Genomic DNA, 24,009 nt, shown 5'->3' with positions numbered 1-24,009 from the left:
CTTCAAACCTGGCTGAAAACAAAGATCTCACCAAGATCTAAGACAATCTATTGGAGTTTTGTGAAATGTATGTTACATAAAACCTTATTCTCCGATTTGACTGGTAAAGAAAGAATACAATTTCCCTTTGGAAAGTTAGATCTTAACATTTTATAGCCTCAAATGTTTGATCCTAACTTGTTTAGAAGCTAACCCATGAGCCAAAAGTGATCTTTTAAGGGCTTTTGGCACCAGAACACTGCATTTTTCCCTTTATTCTAGCATTCAATTTGGACTAACATGCATTTATACGGGGTCAAATTCTGCTCCGCATCTGTGTGGCACAATGCAACTTACATCAGGTGTCAGCCTCTGGGGCTTATATAACAGATGTTGCAACAACTAAAAATCACAGAATCACATAAGTGTAGGGTTGGAATGGACCTCAAGAGGTTAGGTAGACCAATCTTGAGAGACATCTGTCTAACCTGTTCTCAAAAACATCCAATGACAAGGATTCCCCAACTTAACTATACCAAGGTGACCGAGAGAGAACATTTTTCCTTGTTACTTACTTAAATCTCCCTGGATGCAAATTCAGCCAAATAATTCTTGTCCAAGCATTGGTGGACATGGAAAACAGTTGATCATGGTGATGTCCTGTCACCATCCTCTTTATAACAACCTTCATCTAGACCTTATTTCTCTAATTTGTTTATGAAAATATCATGTGGGACTGTGTCAAAAACCTTAATGAAGACTTTGCTTCACAATCACATGGCTAGCAAAAGAGCAATACTCTGCACACATCTAGAAAGAATGTGCTCCACAATTATGACCAGTATGTTTTATTACCATACCCCTGGGATCTGCCCCCAGTGCAAGGTAATAAAAAAGTCAGGCTGAAAAGTGATTTGAGATGTCCCCACAACTGAAGTACTTCTATGCCCTCAAACCACCATCCTAGTATCTGATCTCCACAGAACATCACAGGACCAGCAATTCAAATAATTGGGACAAAAAACCCACTTCAATTACCCATCCCTAAACATCTTATTTCCAATGCTCACACCCTAAAAATAAGTAGCCTGAACTTCTTTCAGGTCAGTGCTTATTGTTTTAGGAATATAATCTTCTAAGACAGCGATTCTTAAATCACAGTTCATTTGTGGCCCACTCAGCACATGTGACATCCTCAGGACCAAAAGGTAGCATACATACTGTGTGGATGTGGCCCACATACCATTGTGGGCCACACATGCCGCACTCTGTTAAATAGGTTGAGAACCATTGTTCTGTGAAGAGTGATTTTCTAATTAAAGAAAGAGCTGGGAAGTTGGTTTAAAGACCACTAATTTAGTCACTCTCCTGAAACAGTAATTTTACCCAGTTTCGCTCTGAAGATCCCTCCTCTATGCTGCAGATCACCAAATCAGTCCTGAATTTTACCCAAGACCTGAAACCCTTTGGCCTGTCAATGCTTGAGCACTCAATCCAGGTATAGCAGCTCTTAACTTGTCAAACGAATCATTAGCCTGACTGAAACATGCCTCAGTAATATCTACAATAGCACAGACTCAGACATGTAACCAGAAACCAGAAGGCATTCAACTCAAGAATGCAGCCTTTTCAGGGCTTGCCTTTAAGAATCTCTTAATACCTGTGGATCAAAATGTCAAAGTGGTATCTGCTATGAATTAATCTGAACTTTAAGCTTACTTCAAATTTCTGGAGCCTTAGAGAAATCAATCCATCTTGTGAATGAATAACTGTTGTATACTTTCAACGAACAATAGCCTTGTTTAGCTGTGCACTAAACAAATTGAAGCTTGTAAATCACACTGATTAATTTTCTAAACTACAGTGAAACATACAAGGAAAAGTTAAATGATGTAAAAATCCTAGTGAAAATAGACACAAAAAGGACAAATGTTTTCATTCGCAGACTCTTTAGGGGCTATTTCATCCTTTTCAGATTTTAACAGAACCCCCAACTTCTCAGTGGTATTTCTATTCAAAATGTATTTTGGAAGGGAGAGAGAACGTGTGGGGGCGCGGGTTACAAAAGGACAGGAAGGAGAACAGCAGGAACTGAGTTTTACACTGCCATCCATATTTGACGGTTTGTTTTTTAAATCATTGCCCTGCCTTGTAGTCCCTTCCCACCAGAAGGAAGGTTTCAATATTTAAATTCCAAATATGGTCACAAAGAGATATCCTAATTCCAAAACAAAGTAATAGCCAAATATAGCACTGAAAGGAGCAGAGACAAGAAAAGCCTACTGAATCCTGATTTGTAATCTAGATGAGAAAAATAAGAGAAAACTGTTACATCATTTTACCTCCTTCGAATCCAATTCTCAAAAATCATAACTGCAAGCAGAGATTACTCTCCAGCTATCAGTGACATATTGCCATTAGTTTGTCACATGTCTGCTGTACATGCTTGCAGCTGTGCAGGCAATATGATAGTATTGCTGAACCTTTCTGAAATTAAAACCTAGCTGCACTGCACTGGGGAATTTTTCTTAAAAAAAAAAAAAAAAAAAAAACCACACACAACACCCCTCTAGGTTTAAACACGGTTTTAAACTCAGTGGGTACAGATCCTTAAAGACAGTCTGGCAAAACAATGCATAACTTACTATGAAGCAAGCGCCAGACAGTATAAACCTCACAAATTCCATATTACAATCTTTCTTGTTGAAGCTCAAAATTGATTTTGCATTTTTATAGAAGGGGAGATTTTCCATTTCACAGGTTTCAGTCTGTGGTTATACCAAAAAAAATATGCAACATTTCAACAGGGCTCAAAACAATTTTCTGGATTTCAGTAGGAATGCTCTTTGAAAAGGAATCCGACCTGCACTCAGCCATGGGTTTGGTTTAAACGTTCCATTCTAAAATGGAAATTTAAAACTACTCACCAATTTGGCATTCTACAAAGTAGAGAAAGACTGCCTCTCTCTTCTCCCCCCCCCCCCCCAGTTAAACAGCTCACTTTTTGAGATAAACATTCAACACACACAGAACTACAGCTAGGAGACTTTGTCTGTTCACTCAAGCAACAGAGTTATGGAAAGGAATGATAAACACAGATGTTTTCTAGATGGACAGAGACTATACCATGTCTGTTCTTCAGGAACTGCAGGCTGTGCCTCACCCATATCCCAGGACTTGAAAAAGCTCTACTCATTCATGGTAAATAGGTGGCATTTGTGTGAGGCCCATCAACTTCTGCAGAACAGAACCTGTCTTTACTAAGCAGGCTTTTATTCATTATAATTGTATGTCACCTTCCAAAACGTGAACCAAGAGGTATAAAAAGAAAGGATAGTTACTTAACTGTCTGGATTTCTTCATGATGTATTGTCCATATGCATATTTAATATACTCCAGTTTGGGAATGTAATGCCACTCAACAAGTTTATGAAAAACAGGTCCTGTCAAATGAACTGGTTATCATTTTTTGATATTACATCAATGCTGTTACATCGACAAGGCATTTGACTTAGTACTGCACGGCATTCTAATTATAGTTAGCATCAAAGAATCCATATAGCATATACTAAATAAATGATAAAATGACTAAAATCTCAAAGGGGAAAATCATCATCAATGGGAATGTTACCAGCAAAGTCCCATAGGGATTCATTCTCAATCAAAAGCTATAAAACTTATATCAGTGACTGTCAGAAAAGATCTTTGCAGATAAAGTTTGCAGACAAAATTGGTGGAATGATTGCTCTATATAAGTAACCTGTCTATATCATTATCAATCTGGATAACTTGGTAACTGGGTGCAAATACATGGCTTAATACAGTCAAAAGTAAAGTCCTACATCTAGAAACAGAGAAGGTACTTCACACTACAAGGCTGTAGGAACTGTATCCTGCAAAGCCATGTCTCTGAAAAGAAGTTCGTGTTTCCACAATAACCCCTGACATGATCTTTCAATAAGATACTAAGACGACTATTTGCCCAAGCACTTGAGGGAGAAGGGGGAAAAATGTCTGATAAGGACTACCGTTTAAGGGTGAAGAGGAGTATTTATTTTTGTTGATTTTCTGTTTTGGGATGAGAGGCTGCCTGTTATTATGCAACTGAGTTTAATTCATGAAAAAGGCACCTAGAGTTTGAGAGGAGTATATCAAAATAATCCCAAATTGGAAAAAAAACCATTTATTCTTCCCAGTGCAATCCCACAATGCTCCTGCACGCTACTTCAGTGGCAGCTGTGACAGATCAGATCACAGGTTGTCACATGATAAGACACGAAGACTGTAGGCCTAACAATAGCTAAAGTAATATTCCAACAGAAATCAAATGCTCCCAAGCCCCCAAACTCCTGCTTAGGGTAGGCCTGAGAGGTACTTTTATTGCTTTCCATTCTATCTGGTCACTTCCATTCCCCACACTCCAATCCCCGTACTAGCAAAGGATGCAAATAAAATGAAAAAATAAAATTTTATCATCACTGTTTATAAGTGAAACATTAACTTGTGAATCCCCCAGGGATTCATTTACAAAACACAAAAGGTGGAAAGATCTAAAGTTACAGACAAACACATGGATTTTATTGGGAGTGGCCACAGAAATGCAAAAGCTTCCTCAGCATCATCTTCTACACTACTTAGATCTGAAAGAGAGCACAGAAAGGTATCAATTAGAGGCACAACAAGGCTACCCTCTTGGTCCCCCTTACCCCAATGCAAATGCACAAGATGATTCAATACCTCCCCATCACCACATCCACACTCTGCACAGTGGAGCAATACATCCTCTAGAGACCTTAATATGCTTCAGAAGAAAAAAGGACTTGCTAAGCCACTCACTAGGGCCCTGGATGGATGTCCTCCCCATGGATGTGGACCCGGACTACCCCCATCTGACACCTACAGGGAAATCCAAGAAGAGGAAGCTTACTTTAAATTAAAAAAAAAAAAAAAAAAAAAAAAAAACCATAGAAAAAAGAAAACACTTATGGAAATAGTAACTACAAATAATTAAATCAAGCCATGCTCCTTACCTCCTGGAGCAGAGCTCCTCAATGGTGGTGGTGCTTGTCATTAGCCCCGTCATCCAGGTCCAGAGTTTGTCTGGCAGTGATTGTCCAGGACTCTAGTAACTCCCATGGCATCTGCACTGGCACAGCTTGTCATCACTACAGAATTAACTCTGGCTCAGCTGTGGGTTTTCCCCTTAACACAGTACACGTTCACACATCCACATGACTATCAGTGCTACATGGCAAGATAGTCACCACACCATGAGCTACAAGGCAAACCCTGAGGTAGCTGTTAACATGTACAGTTACTCGGAGGTAATAGCAATGAAAATGCGCAGTCTGAGCAATCACAACAGTTGGCAATGGTCTGCCAATCCTTTCCCATAAACACCCTTGACACCAATTCCTGTATACTATCTCACCATTTGCCTGTCCTCTGACCCCTGACAAGAAGCGAACTATAAAACAGTCTCTGTTCAGCATCCTGCTTGCAGTTTCTCCAGCTTCACTGATCTCCAGTGTTTGCTATAGAAGAATGCCCATTAACAATCAGCTGAGACAGTGAAACTCTTATAAAGATTTCAAATCCTTCATTTCAAACTTTCCCTCTGCCTCAAACTTCTTTTGTCCAACTTGCAGAAGTTGAGGTTTTAGTAAGAACCATAACACCTTGCTAGCCTATTCTCAGAGACTTGACTCATTAAAGCTTTTGAAGCTAGGTAAAGAGAGAAACGTGCAAGGTTGTAAAAACTTTCTTCTCTCCACTTGTTCTTACCATACAGATCATTAAGAGAATAGTTATTTTGTAACTGTTCTCTTTTGACTCATTTTGTTCTGTATTATTTTAGATCATTTCAATTCCTTTTGATTGGTTATATAGCCAATGCCAAACCAAGCAATTTACTAAGTGTTCTCTCCATTAAACTTCTCACTGTCCCCATAGTGGGCAGACAAGTTGTCCCACAAGACGCTGCAAATATGAGCTAAGAATGACGCAGTGAGTTATGCTACTATGACTCTTTGGATATGCTCCCAGATAGCTGAACTGCTTGCCATAGCCAGATAAAGCACCAGTGATGGAGTGACCATACAGTACATGCAGACATGCTCTTGCAGGTTAGACTACTATAGTCTAACCCTGTGACTATTTACCCCACAATTAGCATGTCATGGAGACCTAAGTATAACATGAGATGAATTGGGATGAATCCTCTGTCCTACCATCAGGATCGAGGCATGTGCTCAAAGGAGCAGAACTATTCTAAGCATCCACTGGAACAAACTAAGATTGTGAACAGATACAAACAAACATTAAAAATCAGAGCCCTGCTAAGCGTTGTAGGATAGGGGTAACAACCAACAGGCCCTGCAGAGCTGAACATGTGTAGCCATAGTGCACCATGCACACTAAAACAGGATGGCTAGTGTGATTTAGTCCTCTGATAAATCTTTCATGCCTTATACAATTTAGTTCACTAACATTTTAAACCTGTTAGCTGAACACCTACATAAGAAACACCCTTTAGTGCTCAAAGAGCTAGAGACTGTAATGGTTGGGTTGCATCTTACAAAACAGCTAATAAAAAATAAGTGAATTTAGTATTATGATACAACAAGTTCATTAAGCATTAACTTGAGCAGTTCAGATCTTGGAAAGACATCCTTAAGAAGACTGATAAGATGTATAATGGACAATCCAATTAGTGATGAGATGGCCACTCTACAGCAGAACAATGTAGTTGAGTCAGGTGAAAGCAAGAGTGTGAATTCCCCATTTTAACAAAATAGGACTGTAGTAAGTCAGAGGTACAGAAACGTTGCCACTTAATGCTTTTTGTAGAGAGAAAGCTGTTTCCATAGATTATTAAGGGGGAACTTAATTACAGAAGGGGACCAGTATGACCATCTAGTCCGAGTGCCTACATAATACAGGCCACAGCACTTCACCCAGTGATTCCTGCATCAAGAGACCATAATTTCTGTTTGAGCTAGTCTCTCTTTTTATAAAGAATTAGAGTCTGTATCAACAGACTGCAAGTGAGGGAGAATCCATCACATCCCTACATAAGTTGTTCCAGTGAATAGTTACCGGGACTGGTAAAATTAGTGCCTTATTTGTAGTTTGAATTTGTGAAGTTTCAGCTTCTGATCCTGCATCTCCTTATGGCTTTTTCTGCTAGATTAGAGAGCTGCCTATCAGATATCTTTTCTCCATGCAAGTACTTGTGGACCATGTTCAAGGCACCTCTTAACCTTCTAAGATCAGAAACTTTATATACTTAAATTTAAGTGTCTCACTCCAAAGCTCGTTTGCCAAACTTTGAATCATTCTTGTAGCTCTTTTCTGAGCTCTTAAATGTATCAACATTTGTCTTGAATTATGGACACTAGAACAGGACACACTATTCTAGCAGCTGCTGATGGATCACCATGCCAAGTACAGAGGTAAAATAACCTCTCTACTCCTATTCCAGATTTCCCAGTTACTTTTAGGAATCACATTAGCCCTTTGGGCTATAGCATTACACTGGTAGCCCATGTGCTGCTGATTTTCCACCATGACCCCCAAACCTTTTTCAGACTCTCAGCACCCAGGATAAGAGTTCCCCATCCTGTCAATATGGTCCACATTCTGAGTTCATAAATGTATACTTTCAGCTGAAACAAAATATATATTGTTTCTTTAGATCCAACATCCCAAGCGATCCAGATTGCTCTGTGTCAGCAACGTGTCCTCTTCATTATTCACCAAATCTTTGGGCAATTTGCAAACTTTATCTGTGATGATTTTCTGTTTTCTTCTAGGTCATTGATAAAACTGTTCAAGAGTGTGGGGCCAAGAACCTATCTTAGCTACATACCCACCTGATGAAAATTCTCCATTTACAATTACATTTTGAGACTGTATGCCATGTTAATGTTGTATCGTTTTAGTTTATTTAATCAAAGTGTTGTGCGATACCAAGTCAAATGCCTTACAGAAGGCAAAGTACATTGCATTAACACTACAGAACAGCATTGGAAGAGTGCTGAGCACCTTGAATAGCCAAGAACAGATCCCCTCTGTGGAAGCCCACTAAAAACATCCCCTTTGGATGATGATGATTCTCCATTTACAAGGTCCTAAAGATCTATCAGTTAACCAGTTTAATTAGTTTAAGATGTTTAATATTGATGTGTTGACACTTGCATTCCCATTAGGGAGTAGACTCAAACAACTCAGTTAGTCAAACTTCTACCTATATAAGACCCATTTCTCTATTCTTCTCTTCCATTTGATGTCATTAACCACAGAACTGGAAGTCCTGGGATTATGAGCAAGCCTAAATAGGAGAAATACCACAAAACCATGAGAGGTTAAGCTAAAACTGCAGCAATGCTTTATTTAGGTTTATACTTTTACGTAAAAATAAAAATAAATAAATCACCGCTTCCAGGCCCTGGGCACTCCTGATACTCAAAAATATGATTATACATTTGAACAGATACAAAGCATGCTGGTAGTTGCAAAATTTTAAAAACGCAATGTTCCAATCTCATAGACCCCTCACAAATCTCCCCATCCCTAAAAGCGGGGGTGGGTGAAAATGAGCCTCACATCATGTCCTAAAGTTCACAAACTCTGGTCATTTCAGATGAATAGGGAACAAATTCCAAAGACAAAAGGCCCTAATGAAGGACACCTTGCCAGCATTTATAGCTTTAGGAGAGGATATAATATCTGAACTGATATATTGAGTAGTACAGATTGACAAACTAGGACTTTTCTTAAAAGGGAAGGTCAAATCATACAGTTGCCATCTGACTGTATAGTAAAGGGCTCAAAAACTGATGGTTAAAACATCTATCAAGGATCCAGCTGGTAGGCAGCAAAACAACATTCTTTCAAAGCAGTCTTTTTCAGATGTGAATTTAGTCTCCCACTGGCATAGCATTGTCAACACCGGCACTTAGGTTGGTGGCTTATTCACATCCCTGAGTGACATAAGTGACAGTGAAGACACAACCTTAGAATTTAACCCTGAAGATTAGGCATATCAGTGAAAAGAAGAAATCTGAAGCAGACACTTCCAAAAGACTCTGCTCTTATTAAATTAACTGGGAGCTTTGTAGAAAGATGGTGGAAAGCAAAGGTAATAAACACTTAAATGAAATTCATTCACCATCACTGTTTTAATTATAAATTGGATCTTCATTTTATTTTAGTTTCTCTCTAAATCTTTCAGCATCCATATAGCTCACCGAGTATTTTTGTACAGTCTGCCCATCATATTCACACCCTCAATACCATTACTAGATAAAAACTATGTTAACGTGAAGTTAAGGCTGAGAGTACATATCAGTACTGTAGGGTAAAACACATCACAAGATATAGTAATTATTTCAAAAAACAAGCATTATAAAAACAGGAAATTCAGAGTTAAGCTTGCAGTGATGCCATGCAATATCCATATAGTTAGTAGTAGTAGTAACAACAACACTTGTGGTATCAGATTAGAAGAAATTGATTTTTAAAGAGGTTAGAATTTTTTTTTAATTTTTTTTCCTCATGGCAGAGCAGTTAGTTATCAGGATGCCTCAACTGTGTATTTCTGTACCTTAACATGTTTTGATTTCTTTGGCGTTTAACCTTAGAAAAGGAGAGATTACCAATAATCATTAGTTTTAAATACCTAACCATTCCACCATCTCATACTCCAGATCCACCATCTCTGCCAATTTCTGCACAGATAAATAATGCCTGAACTGAGAAAAAGCACAAAAAAGACACGCAACACTAAAATTTCTTAAGGGACCCATTTAAAAATTAATTTTAACTTCATTTAATTAATAGGGTAGTAAATTCTCCATAAACTCATGACGACATTCATGATGATATGTTGGAGATGCGCTATATTTTTCACATATAAACCAATAAACAAACTGTTTTAAGTGCAAAAAACTCACTCAACTTTAACTATGGAGCCACGAGTGCCTCCTTAATAATCAAATGTTGCTATCATTTTTAAATGACATCTATCAGTATTTACCTATAAGTTAAGTGAGTAATAAAAAATTTCTCATTCCTAACAATTGGGTCATTGCTGACTTTGCATGAGGAATTTAAGGAAGTCTAGAGAATACCTCTGCTACAGGTCCTTTACCTACGAGACTGATGTTTTGTTCCTACCAAAATTAACTTAGTTCTTTATCTAGAATACAACATTTAAGTCATGAAATCCAAAACATATAGGGCAACTGCATATTTCTGAACCGAACCACATTACAGATAGCTATGCTATTTTCTGTTCATTTCTAGAATTCCAGCTCCAAATTCAGGTAATGATTTATGCTAATGAGGGAACTTGTAGGAATATGCATACAAACTACTTACCCTCTAACCCAGTGTTTCTTAACCTGGGGGTTTAGAGGGGTCGCAAGTGCAGAGCTGGTATTGGGGGTGGCAAGAAAGGCAATTGCCTGGAGCCACAGGGGCGCCATGAAACTAAGTTACATGCCTCAGCCCCGTGGGGGTGGGACTCAGGCTTCAGGGGTACAGTAGTTTGGAAAGGTTAAGAACCACTGCTCTAACCTCTTCTATTACTAAGCAAAGAACTTCAGTTTCCAGCACCTTCAGGGTCCAGAGCCAACATCTGAAGGGCTTGTTTTATTGTTTAATAAACCTCAAACTGATGTGAAGCAGAAAGCCACAGGAATCTCCAAACACCTGTATTCAGCCTCTAACCCAATTCTCTATATATGCAAATAAGTCACTAACATTTCTTTCACACTGGGTCATCTGGCTCTTTTATAAACTGATCCAGTCCAACCCAGACAAGAAAAGAACCAAAATAACTGGTGACAGCTATAGTTTAGATCTGTCAGTTATATTCTTTTAACAATTACTTAGAATCTGAATACCAAATTTAATAAAATCTTTTGCAAAGAATGTGATAAGCAAGTTAATCCTTGCAATGCCTCCCCTAAAGAATATTTGAAAACTGTTAAACAAGTATATTTGTCTTTTAACTAGGCTGCAACTCTCAGCACAACATCACCCACCAAAACCATTTATTGCTTATGGCATTTGTCAGTCACTAAGGCTGAAATGGGATTCTAACACAAGCTTCAAAGTTTCTTTACATTACGCCATTAGCTATTTTATCCAGTCCTTTTACACACATCCAACAATTGGGCCTCAATAATGTCTTCAGGTATGCTTACTTTTTTAAAAGATATCTAAAGGAGAATGTGAAGGTAAACAAAATTGGTTGGGCTGGTTTTGCTTTTTAGGTATAAATTAGTTTAAAAAAGTTTCCCACCTCAAAAAGTGTTTCCTGTTTTTCAACTTTCAAATATATCAGAAATACCAAAGCTTAACTTCCCTGGTTTTATTCCAGTACTTTATGGAGAACACCTGTAGATAAACTCCTTAACAGAGGGCTTTTATTCCAAGTGTGTGTGTTAAACAAGTTTTGTTAAACAGTCTGTATATAAAAACAATCACTTTACATTTATATCAGATCTCATTTGCATAGTTTTTCTGCTTTCAAAAAGCTGAGTTCTACAGTCCTCCATAGAGTCTTCCAGGAAAGTTCTGAGTTATTAATGTGAAAAAACAGACATTTAAAACCTCTGATTACCTTCAGTGGGTTTAATAAAGAGGGTACTACCATTATTTATTTAGACATAGCTAACATCTGCCAAGCTGTACTCTCCCCTAATATCTATACTTCTGTAGCCTCTATTTTTGTTTACTTCCTTTGGAGACTATGTCTCTTACACAGGTTAAGAGTGGAGAGAGGAACAAGCATAGTGATCCAGTCAGAGTTACAAAAACTGTGTGAAAATGTGTTATTCCCCCCTCTTACAAGAAATCTGTCCACTCAAGAACTGGACTTGCTTTTATAAAAAAAAAAATAAATAAAATGGTACCATGCTGTGGATGCATTACGTTTGAAAGCTATCATACCCAAACTGTTGTCTGCACCACTGTTCTCTAGACCAGTTATTTCTAACACATGTATGTACTTAGCCATATTAATCTATTTATTTGCCCTTGAACACTTTTTAACATTCCAGGTTTGCATGGTTTTACTCCACCTTTCAACTCCAGCCTGGTTTGGGATCAGTTTTCTCTTAATCTTTTTACCAATCAAGAAGTTGAGAGCCTATGTGTCAGTGATACAGACAGAGCGGTCTACTGATAAATCAAGTGCCGGGGATTTTAAAGAGACACTATCAACATGAAAACAAAACAAAAGACTGAAAGATTTGTACATACAAAAGTTACAAGTATAATGTAAGAGTACTATAACCTATTCTACACTAGAGAAGATTTGCCTGTATAGCTAGAACAACAAACACTTCTAATGCAGATGATATAGACATGAAAATGCTTTTGCCAGCATAGTTTAACACAAAATTAACCCAGTTTATGTAGGGTGGGGAGGGGCAATCCATATAATGAGATTCCAGGATTGTCGTGTGTGTCACTCTAAAGCCAATTATATCTGTCAAGTCGGTGTGAGGCGATGGAAACAGCTACAAGCATGGTTGAGGGCTCACTGTTCAGAATATCAGCATGTTGAATCAATGGATTGATGGTCTGTTATTATCCAATTTTTGAGTTTTCAGGATATTCTGACTTTACTAGTTACATGTGTGTGGCATAGAGCTATCCATACAACCCATGCTAGGAGTACTAAATCACAGATCACCACCCTTACTCTCTACAACTCATCTGCATGAACCAGTTTCATTGCAATATCCCCCAGACAACCACAGACTGTGGGTTACTTGGCCCAACAGCCACACACCTGTGCCCAGCTGCTATCTATACAAATCTGCCAACACAACCTCCACAGACAAAAATCAACACAACCACCCATCCAACAACCCCAAACAATGCTCTGAAGCCTAGAATATGAGTCAGTGCAAACCAATGGAAATAGCTACAAGCATAGTTGGGAGCTCTTAAATCAGATGACTACCAGTTACCACCACGGGATGGTAACAGACTGCAAACTCCTAATTATTATTTTTTTTTTTTTTTTTTTTTTTTTAAAAACAAACATGCTTTTACAAAAATCACACTTGTGCAACAGAAGAGTCTTTCAGCTACAAATTACTGATTATTAATAGAGATCCCATTTATTTATCAGTGACTACAGTTAAGGTTGTATTGAGATTTGTACCTAAAGCAGGACTAAAATAACTTTCACATCTTAAATAACTGAATTCAGACTCCAAATTCAGTACTATAACTCTTCAGAGGACAATTTTTTTTATTTTTTTTTGGGGGGGGGGGGGGGGAAGAAGAAAGAAAGAGAAGGGGGTTGTTTCCAAAACAAATTACTCTCTTTTGTAGAGGGGGAAAAAAGTCCCATTTTTCTCACATTTCTTTAGGTTCCTATAGCTAAACAACCATCCTTCCCACAAATGCCACACTTCTCTCTCACAAACTTTGATAACATCTCACATGCAGAACACTTTTGAACTTAAAATTAAAACTGTTACTTTCCCTTATTTGGCATAACCTGAGTTACACTAAATTTAGCTTGCAGATATTCACAGATCCATCAGGCTTCTCTTAATGTCAGTTGATTCTCTAAGAAGCAATTACAAAATAAATAAAACTGGACTTGCGGGGGGGGGGGGGGGAGGGGAGGGGTTGTGTGTGTTAGAAATTTAATTTTCAGTGAAAATGAACACTGACTGGTTTTATCCCAATTCATTAGCCTTGCTCTGCACATAATCCTCAGTGAGGATGGTCAACAGGACTGCTTCAGTGAGACTGCTAAAGATAGGAGATTGAGCATGGATGGGGGACAGGGATGTAAGTGAAAGCATGGCTTCAGCGGAGAGGGGCCCAAGGAAGAGCTACACTGACAAACCATCTGTGGTTCAGAGATGAGTTGTGCTGGGGAACCACTATGGAGTGGAAGGGAAATGCGGAGGTGAGGCGATACCATGTGGGGATAGTCGGGGGAAAAATAAAACTTGAGTTACGTCACCCTGCTCAGCTGACGCCCCATTTCCTCATATCCCTGCACATGCCCCATGACCTCCCAGTGGGCTGAAAAAAATGTATAAAAGTCACTATGTATAAAACCTAAAAGCTGAATGTAGTACAGAAGCAGGTAGATAGAGTGGAGGATATGTTGTGGAATGGGGTTATGCCATCACCCCTAATCAGAGGGTCCTTCTGAGTAACAGCCAAGCAGTGGAAGCAATAATGAGAATAGAGTTCTACAGGAGAGACATCAAGGAGTGAAGCTCTGCAGCAGTCAAGAAAGGGAAGTAGAGCTCATGGACACAGGCACATCAGAAGTGTAAAGGCACACGGGGTAATACACATCAGTACCATTGGGACTTAGTTCCATGGACGGCTATAAATGTTGACAGTTATTAAATCTGAGAAACTGCCCTATAATAAACTTGAAGTTTGCTAGACTACATATCCCACAAATGCAGACTATAAGAAACAGTTCAGTCAGCTACCTCCCTTCCATCAGTCAGTGCTCACAATCAGAAAGTTAGTCAGCAGCTATATCCAAAAGGCTTATTTTAGTAGTTGCCTCTGAGGACCCTCTCCCTCACTGCCACTGCCTATGACTTGAGTTCAGACAATTGGTATTAAGGCAAAAAGAAACACGTTATAAAATAGCAGATGGTCCCTCTCAGGACAAAAGCATGCTAGTGCCCTTTCAGTAGAAGACTGCATTAAAAACAATCTCAACCCCTGAGTATAATGAAACTAGACGTGTACTTTCAACAGCATTGTTTAGTCTCTGCTTCTCCAAAATACAAGCACCAAGAAGCAGTTGTTTTCCTTTCGGTATCAGAATTAAAAGCATGGAGAAAAAGTTCAATTTGTGGGCATGTTGTACACTCCATAAGTCACAATTCATATAAGATGAGCTTTTCAGCTTCTCTAGCATAAAGAGAAAATGTTAGTTTCCTAACCTAGTGATCATCTTAACCAGCTTCATTCTGTACAGCGAAAGGCAAAGCACTTCACTGTACACGAACTATGCAGCAGTTGAAGGCTGTTATTACAGGTATTTTATACATGTAGTGCCCCCCCCACCACAGGCCCTGACCGGGGGGGGTTCCCACAGAGCTCATCGCACCCAGACCACTGGTCCCAACAAGGGGGAGGTCCAGCAGAATCCGCTGCCCTTATTTCCTGCCTGGTCCTGGTCGGGGGGGGGAGGGGCGGGCTCCCGCAGACCCCTTTGCGCCCAGACCCCACCCGCCCAGGCCGAGAGGTCCCACAGAGCCCCCGGCCCAGTCCCAACCGGGGGGGGGGGTGGCGTCCCGCAGAGCGCACCGCGCCCAGAGTGCCCGGGCCCCACTTCCAATGGGGCGGGTCGCACAAAGGCCCGTCCCGGACCGGGCGGGGTCCGCCTAGGGGTTGCCGTGCGGCGCCCATCGCAGCCAGCCCGCGGAAGAACTTGGCGGCGCCTTCCGGGCGGTTCAGCGCAGCTCGGGAAGGGCCGCCCGCGCCTCGCGGCCTGGGGCCGGCCGGGCCCGCGGGCCCTGACGCGGAGGCCTAGCCCCTCCCTCAGAGGGCACCCACGGGCCGCCGCGGCCGTTACAGCCCCCCGCGCAAAGAGCCCGCCCAGCTCCGGCCCTGGGCCCGGCCCGTACTCACGAGGTAGCTGCTGGTGCTGGCCATGGGCCCGCCCGGCCGGCCCGGCCTCCGCTGACCGCTCGAGTCGCCCTTTAAGAGGCCAGCTCACGGCAGCGGAGCCCGAGCCAATGGGGCACCCTCATCCTCCGCCCGTGACGTCACCCACAACAATGCCCCCGCCTCCTATGGTGAGGGCGGGACTTCCGCGCCCCCACACTCCCATTGGCTCAGCCGCCTGCTACTCACGGGCAGGCCCAGGTGCAGTGTCAGAATCTACTCCTCGCCAGACTCAGCTCCATGCAGCGAATGGACGTGACCGCACGGCTCTGCGCATGCTCAGTAGTACCGGCGACGCCACACGCTGCCCTCACCTGCCGTCACGGTCCGCTCGGACTCGGACTCGGACTATCCCGGCCCTGGGCGGGCTGGGCTGGGCTGCGGGCCAGCCCTGCTCACACTCACTTCCGGGTTGGCTGCCGGCCAGTGAAGGATGCTGGGAAGCGGCCCGCTGTCGTGCAGTCGCACACCTATTGGCTCCTCAGCCCGACCCAGCCGCTCTACCCAGGGTGCACTGCGCTACCTCCCCAGCCAGGCCGGCCGAGATCGGCGCGGCGCGGCGGGGCGCGCACCTGTCCCGCAGGACCAGCCCCACCCACAATGCACCTGGCCCACACGTAGCACGGACCTCCTCCCCCCCCGAGCCCGGGACTCGCGCAGCCTGCCTGCCCCGCGTGCAGCGCCGGGCGCTCCTCGGGGCTGTGCCCAGCGCGCACCGCCGGGCCAATCCGCACCCGCTAGGGGCCCCGCCCAGCGTGCAGCAGGCAGCGCCAACCCTCGTGCAGCGGGTGCTCCTGGGGGGCTGTGCCCAGCGTGCACTGGGATACGCCAACCCTCGTGCAGCGGGTGTTCCTGGGGGCTGTGCCCAGCGTGCACTGGGATACGCCAACCCTCGTGCAGCGGGTGCTCCTGGGGGGCTGTGCCCAGCGTGCACTGGGATACGCCAACCCTCGTGCAGCGGCTGCTCCTGGGGGGGTTGTGCCCAGCGTGCACTGGGATGCGCCAACCCTCGTGCAGCGGGTGTTCCTGGGGGCTGTGCCCAGCGTGCAGCAGGCAGCGCCAACCCTCGTGCAGCGGGTGTTCCTGGGGGCTGTGCCCAGCGTGCACTGGGATGCGCCAACCCTCGTGCAGCGGGTGTTCCTGGGGGCTGTGCCCAGCGTGCACTGGGATGCGCCAACCCTCGTGCAGCGGGTGCTCCTGGGGGGGTTGTGCCCAGCATGCAGCGGGGCAGCGCCAACCCTCGTGCAGCGGGTGTTCCTGGGGGCTGTGCACTGGGATGCGCCAACCCTCGTGCAGCGGGTGTTCCTGGGGGCTGTGCCCAGCGTGCAGCAGGCAGCGCCAACCCTCGTGCAGCGGGTGTTCCTGGGGGCTGTGCCCAGCGTGCACTGGGATGCGCCAACCCTCGTGCAGCGGCTGCTCCTGGGGGCTGTGCCCAGCGTGCAGCAGGCAGCGCCAACCCTCGTGCAGCGGGTGTTCCTGGGGGCTGTGCCCAGCGTGCACTGGGATGCGCCAACCCTCGTGCAGCGGGTGTTCCTGGGGGCTGTGCCCAGCGTGCACTGGGATGCGCCAACCCTCGTGCAGCGGCTGCTCCTGGGGGCTGTGCCCAGCGTGCAGCAGGCAGCGCCAACCCTCGTGCAGCGGGTGTTCCTGGGGGCTGTGCACTGGGATGCGCCAACCCTCGTGCAGCGGGTGCTCCTGGGGGCTGTGCCCAGCGTGCACTGGGACGTGCTAACCCTCGTGCAGCGGGTGCTCCTGGGTGGTTGTGCCAACCCTCGTGCAGCAGGTGCTCCTGGGGGGCTGTGCCCAGCGTGCACTGGGGCTCTGCCAACCCTCGTGCAGCGGGTGCTACTGGGGAGTTGTACCAACCCTCGTGCACTGCACGCTCCTTGGGAGCTGTGCCCAGTGTGCATTGGGGCTGTGCCAACCCTCACATGCCAGGAGGTCCTCTAGAACTGTGTCCATTCAGAGTCCCGCTGGTTTTCTTGCTTTGTCTTTTGTGTGTTACAGGCTCTTGTGCCTGTAATGAGGAAAAGGGCCACAAAGCTAGCTGGTAACTCCCCTGGAGCTGTGAAATCCACAGATACAGAACTGGTTCACAATCTCTTCACCACCTTATTTGCAACCTCTGGCATGACCAGGGGAAAGATGGCATTGCTATAACTGCTGTACAGACTCATTATTTCCAGCAACTTCTTGGGACCATGGACAGCCAGAGCTAAATTAGAACTGTCAATAACAAGCAGCCAAACAAGCCTCCAGCCAGCTCCAAAATTAGGGAGCTGCAAAAATGGAATAAAGCTATCTTTAACCACCGGCTATCCCTCAGCACAGTACTGAGTCCTGTAATATTGAACGAGCACTTTAATAATAGAGAGGAGAATTAAAGGGGATTCAGAGCAAGGCCATGAGAATGATCAAACACCTGGAAAATCTCTCCTATGAAGAGAGACTGAAAAGATTAATGTTGTTTTAGAAAGCAGATGAATAAGGATAAGGAGGAACACAATAAAAGTATATAACATAATGAATGGCAAGGAGAAGGTATGTTGGGAACTTCTGTTCTACCTCTCTCATAACATAAGACCAAGGTGACAGTCAATTAAATTAAAAGGTGGCAAATTCAAAACCAATAAATGGAAATATTTTTCCCTCAGCATGCAGTTAAATTTATGGAAATCATTGTCATAGGATATTGCTGAGGCCAAATACTTAGCAAGATTCAAAAAGGATTTGGACATTTATATGAATAACAATAATATACAGAATTCATGCTTAAAGGCTTAAATTGATCTCTAACTACTAGGTATAAGTGGGGCAATGGGCTTGCTATTCTGGGGAACTTTCCTGGCTCAAATACTACCCCGGTGGAATTGGTTAGCAAGAGGATCTGAGTCCTTGATCCCACTCCCTTTACCCAGAGGCCTGCCTGACCTCGCAGGTTCCCCTCCCACTCTCCTGTGAGGCAGAGTCCCTGTAACCCCGACAAGGTTGGGCCCAGGATTCCTGGAGGCTCAACCCAATCTTGTGGTCACTTAGGGCAGGGGCTAGGGTGTCCCCACTCTGGGTTCTAACTGCACTGGGCGCTTCCCTGACCCACTAATGATTGCATACAGTGCAAAGCAAGACAATTTATTAAACAAACAGCAGTCAAAAATCAAATGACAAAATAAGAAAAGAGGAGAAAGGTTAAAGGAAAACACCTAACGCTGCCCCCTGGCACAGGGGAACCACACACAGTATCTGTGGGGTGTAAGGGCTGTTCCTAGTCTGTTTCTCACACGTCGCAGGACTCTTGCCCAGTCCCTGGCTGTGCTGCAGGGACCGAAAGAGTCAGACACTTGCTCTGACAGTGGCCACATGCCCCCAGGCTCTAGGGGACAGGGCCACCCACCCTGTTGGGGTCACAATCCCCCTCCGAGTCTGACCTGCAAGGCTTCTTGGCTGGTGATGTCTCCCTGCGCTGGGTCCTGCCCAGGGTCCCCCTTGCTCCCCCCAGCTGATCACTGCACCCAGCTCCAGACGGCTCCAGCCGCAGCTCCACTCTGCTTCAGTGTGGCTCAGCTCTGGTCAACCCGGCTCTCTGGGATGCTCCTCGGGCCCCACTGGTTCAGCTGCTGTGGGTCAGCTCAGGTGAGCTCCCTGGGCGTCTCTGGATCCCACACCCAGCTCCAGATGGCACCAGCCCGAGCCACAACTCTGCTCTGCTCAGCTCAGCTCCTTGGACTGGTTTCTCTGGTTCTGCTGCTGTGGGTCTGCTCAGCTCAGCTCCCTGGCCCGGCTACTCCATGCAGCCTCCCAGCCACCAGCTGCTTTGTCCTTAGCTCAGCCCAGCTCTCTGCTCAGGCATAGGCAGGCAGCTCCAGCTCACAAGGAGGGGGGGGGGCCCTGCTGGCTCCCTCACTGGCCTGTGCACCCTATCAATCAGGCTGACCTGGTGCATAGGTCTCTCCCCATTGACCCTGGGGGTTGTCCATCTTAGGGTCCTGCTTCCTCAAGAGATGACCACCAAAAAAGACCCACTAAATTTGCTTAATCTGTATCGGTGACCTGTCCTCTTCATTATTTATCACTCCCCCAATTTGTATGTCCATGTCCAAATATGGGTCAGGCACAACTTTACTTAGTGTGAGAGAGCTGATGCAAGTACTATGCAAGGTGTGACAGCTACATTCTGCATTTTGCTGCTGTATCATAGAGAGAGACACTGACAAGATAACCTGGGGTTAGGGTTGCCAACACTGGATTTCAAAAACACAGGACATACTCTGCTCCCCCAAGTCTTGACTTGAACCTCTGGGATCGAGTCCTTTCTCATCTCCGATCTTTCTTAGGGCTTTCCTCTCTCCAGGTTTGGCCACTGCAGAAAACTCCGGGCTTCAGGTGCTGAGCCAGACAACTGCTGTGAGTCCTGTTTAGGTTCTGCATGGACACCAAGGGATGAGTTGGAGCGTCTAGAATGACACAGGGGTGCCTGAGCCAAATTTGAGTGGCATTGTGACACTAGTTACCAGGTTGAAATATGTCATAAAGGCATCCTGTATTGGTTTAGTACAAGACAGGCCTTTTTTATTTGAATAAGGGACATCCCTTATAATGCAAGCCTGTTGGGAGCCCTGCTTCCTTTACCAAAAAACAAAGAACGTCCTAAGAACAGAGTGCAGCACAGAATGGCTGTGTCACACGTTTCATACACCATCAGCATGCAATTCCAAATAAAAACGACCTCAGTCCGTAAAACTCACCCCAGCTCAGATATGAAACTCACTGCAAATTCATTCTTTGAGTTGAAGATACTGCTGGAGACTCACATGGTTTCTCTGGCTATTGCTATGATGTCAGACTTAATGTTGGTGCTGTGGAGGACTGTACAGGTCATAGAATCATAAAAGATTTGGGATGGAAGGGACCTCAGGAGGTATCTAGTCCAACCCCCTGCTCAAAGCAGGACCAACCCCAAGTAAATCATCCCAGCCAGGGCTTTGTCAAGCCAGGCCTTAAAAACCGCTAAGGATGGAGATTCTACCACCTCCCTAGGAAACCCATTCCAGTGCTTCACCACCCTCCTAGTGAAAATGTTTTGCCTAATATCTAACCTTGATCTCCTCCACTGCAACTTGAGGCCATTCCTACTTATTCTGTCAACTGCCACCACTGAGAACAGCCTAACTCCATCCTCCCTGGAACCTCCCTTCAGGTAGTTGAAGGCCACTATCAAATCCCTCCTCACTCTTTTCTTCTGCAAACTAAACAAGCCTAGTTCCCTCAGCCTCTCATAAGTCATGTGCTCCAGCCCCCTAATCATTTTGGTTGCCCTCCGCTGCACTCTCTCTAACTTGTCCACATCCTTCCTGTCGTGGGGGGCCCAAAACTGGACACAATACTCCAAATGCAGCCTCACCAATGCCAAATAGAGGGGAATAATCACTTCCCTTGATCTGCTGGCAATGCTCCTACTAATGCAGCCCAATCTGCCATTAGCCTTTTTGGCAACCAGGGCACACTGCTGACTTATATCCAGCTTCTTGTCCACTGTACCCCCAAGTCCTTTTCTGCAGAACTGCTGCCCAGCCACTTGGTTCTCAGTATGTAGCTGTGCATGGGATTCTTATGTCCTAAGTGTGATTCTTTTGTGTGTGCACAGTCGAAATGGGCTCTCTATCCTTGGCCCCACAAAATGCATGCGGAACATTCCATTTTCTTCCATATCTCCCCTCTGTGAAGGATCAGCAATAAAGAAGGTACTGCTTTACAATTCATTACTCTTTATTTATTGATAAAACGGGAATAAAGGGAGGGAAATGTGTGTGGGGGGTGAGGAATGGATCAGAGGGGGAAGGGGAAGGTTGGGGGGAACCATACTGGTTCACATTTCATTACTGTTTATTTATTGGTCAGAAGGGAAGGGGGGGACTGGAATGGTGCATGAGGGGAAATGGGGGGAACTGGCTCGGTGGGGGATCGGTAGGGGAGGTGAAGTGAAAGCACAGCACAGATAAGCAACACACATTGCTGTTGCATCTCGTTGCAAAAGTGTTTTTTCAATGCTTCCCTGAGGCGCAGCACTCTGCGATTGGCTCTCAGCGTTGCAGGGGCATCTGGCTGCTCAAAATTTACGGAGAGCCTTTCTGCCTCCACAACCCAACCTAATGGAAACTTCTCCACCTTTGTCTCACAGACATTATGCAGCATACAGCAGGCAGAGATAACTACTGGGATGTTTTTTTTTTTTACTGAGGTCTAACCTAGTGAGTAGACTTCACCAGCATGTCTTTAAATGTCCAAATGCACATTCCACCACCATTCTGCACTTGCGGAGCCTATTATTAAATTGCTCCTTCTCGCTGTCCAGGTGCCCCGTGTAGGGCTTCATTAGCCAGGAGAGCAAGGGGTAGGCAGGATCACTATTGGCATTTCAACATTGCCAATATTTATTTTTTGGTCAGGGAAGAAAGTGCCCATCTGCATCTTTTTTAACAGACCTGAGTTCCTAAAGATGTGTGCGTCATGCACTTTTCCAGACCACCTCCCAGTGATGTCGGTGAAGTGTCCCCTGTGATCCACAAGGGCCTGCAACACCATTGAGAAGTATCCCTTTTGGCTTATGTACTCTGTGGCAAGGTGGTCCGAGGCTAAGATAGGGATGTGCGTGCCATCTATCGTCCCCCCCACAGTTTAGGAACCCCATTGTGGAAAAGCCTTCCAATATGTCCTCCACATTTCCCCAAGTCACTACCCTTCTTAGCAGGTCTATTAATGGCCCAGCACACTTGAATCACAGCTGCTCCCATGGTGGATTTACCGACTCCAAATTGATTCCCAACTGACGAGTAGCAGGCTAGCGTTGCTAGCTTTCACAGAGCGATGGCTACCCTCTTCTCCACTGTCAAAGCTGGTCTCAATCAAGTATTCATGCATTTCAGGACTGGGGAGAGCTCTCTGCAAAGTTCAAAGAAAGTGGCCTTTCACATTCAAAAGTTCTCCAGCCACTGCTCATCATCCCACAACTTTATAATGAGGCGATCCCACCAGTCACTGCTTGTTTCCCGGGACCAGAAGTGGCATTCCATCAACTGCAGACGGTGCGTGACAGCCTGCGGCAAATGGGAATTGTTTCGTTCTGTGGCTTTTAGCAAGGTGGCCTCTATAACATCGCAATTTTCAGTGCTGCGGCTCCTGTCTCTCCCCTGAAAATACTGCAGAATAAGTCATGAGGAGTTTGTGATGCTCACAATAATAGTGTAGAGCTGAGTGGGCTCCATTCCTCTCAGGCAGAGGCATATGCGTGGCAGAGAGTGAAGGGTTTGAAAAGGAGGTCGTCTGTTTGTTTTGGATTGTGACAAGAAGTGGGGGAGAGTATATTGCATCATGGGAGGATGACAACCTTCCCAAAAGCCTCTGTGGTTAGTTGCACTGTGAGATAGCTACCCATGGTGCACTGCTTTGATTGTTGACCCAAGCACGGCTAGTGGGGATGCAATTCCTCGACGCAATGAGTGTGGTCTGATCACACTCCTCTGACTTCTAAAATTCAGCAGGTGAAAGTCGATTTAAAATAAAATAAATCGACTTTAATCCCCAGTGTAGATATACCCTAACAAGCACCTCTTCACAGTACTATGGACATAACCCTCCCACTTCCTGGAATCTTTCCCCTGGCTGAACTCAATCTGCCCATACATCCCCCAGCAGACTTGGTTCCCAGTTACATGCTCATGTTGTGTGACCCAGGAGCGAGGTGCTGAACTCAGGACCCTCAAAGAGCCAGCTCACATTGTCACAGTTACATTTAGCCTCCACCATAGCATTCAACGAGTGACATGATGCTCTCACGTGCATTTCACATTTCAAAAATCATATTAATAAAATGGTCTCTGCTGCTTTTCTAGATTTGTTTTCTTTAACTATCAGGCTTGCTGCCTCCCAAAGCACCTTCACAGAATAAAAAGGGAGCTGAAGTGATCTACAAGAGAATTTTATAAAGGAAGTCAATTCCTGTCCTGACAATGACTTGGAAAAAGACATTACAATCAGCAAAAGATGTGTAAACCCAGTTCACAAAAGCAGCAGCCCTGGCAATAACCCATGAATTTATGGTTAACAATAACCTAAGAGAAACTACGAGAGTTCTGTGGCACCTTAAAGACTAACAAATTTATTTGGACATAAGCTTTCGTGGGCAAAAACATCTGACGAAGTGGGTTTCTGCCCATGAAAACTTATGCCCAAATAAATTTGTTAGTCTTTAAGGTGCCACAGAACTCTCGTTGTTTTGCTGAAAACAAACTAACACGGCTACCCCTCTGGAATTAAGAGAAACTATTATTGTACTTGCAAAACAAACTAGAC

The 24,009-nt window shown here is 44.5% G+C and overlaps 1 protein-coding gene and 1 long non-coding RNA gene across 4 annotated transcripts in view; both read right to left on the bottom strand.

The window, feature by feature from the left end:
• PDPK1 (3-phosphoinositide dependent protein kinase 1) overlaps nt 1–16,509 on the bottom strand; it is an 87,965-nt gene extending 71,456 nt beyond the window's left edge. The window contains exon 1 of one of the 3 annotated variants that reach the window (XM_067534093.1): nt 15,978–16,509. Coding sequence is in view for 1 of the 3 variants with exons in the window: in XM_067534091.1 (XP_067390192.1) it covers nt 15,628–15,651 (24 nt within the window). In the remaining 2 variants the exon portion in view is untranslated. Of the gene's footprint in view, nt 1–13,984; nt 14,719–15,627; nt 15,756–15,977 lie in introns of those variants that run through there. The other 2 variants (XM_067534091.1, XM_067534092.1) reach the window with 2 other exon arrangements.
• LOC137144010 (uncharacterized) lies at nt 2,982–5,880 on the bottom strand. Its single transcript, XR_010917306.1, has 3 exons — nt 5,010–5,880; nt 4,816–4,875; nt 2,982–4,619 (listed from the first exon to the last, which is right to left on the bottom strand). It is a non-coding gene; the product is annotated as an uncharacterized lncRNA (long non-coding RNA).
• Nucleotides 16,510–24,009: the final 7,500 nt, after the last annotated feature.

The sequence above is a fragment of the Emydura macquarii genome, unplaced genomic scaffold (assembly GCF_026122565.2).
Source record: "Emydura macquarii macquarii isolate MOO-44397 ecotype Brisbane River unplaced genomic scaffold, CSIRO-AGI_Emac_v2 contig_3390, whole genome shotgun sequence".
Classification (NCBI taxonomy): Eukaryota; Metazoa; Chordata; order Testudines; family Chelidae; genus Emydura; species Emydura macquarii.
Note: the sequence above shows the minus strand (reverse complement) of the source record. Positions and strands in the feature narration are given on the sequence as shown.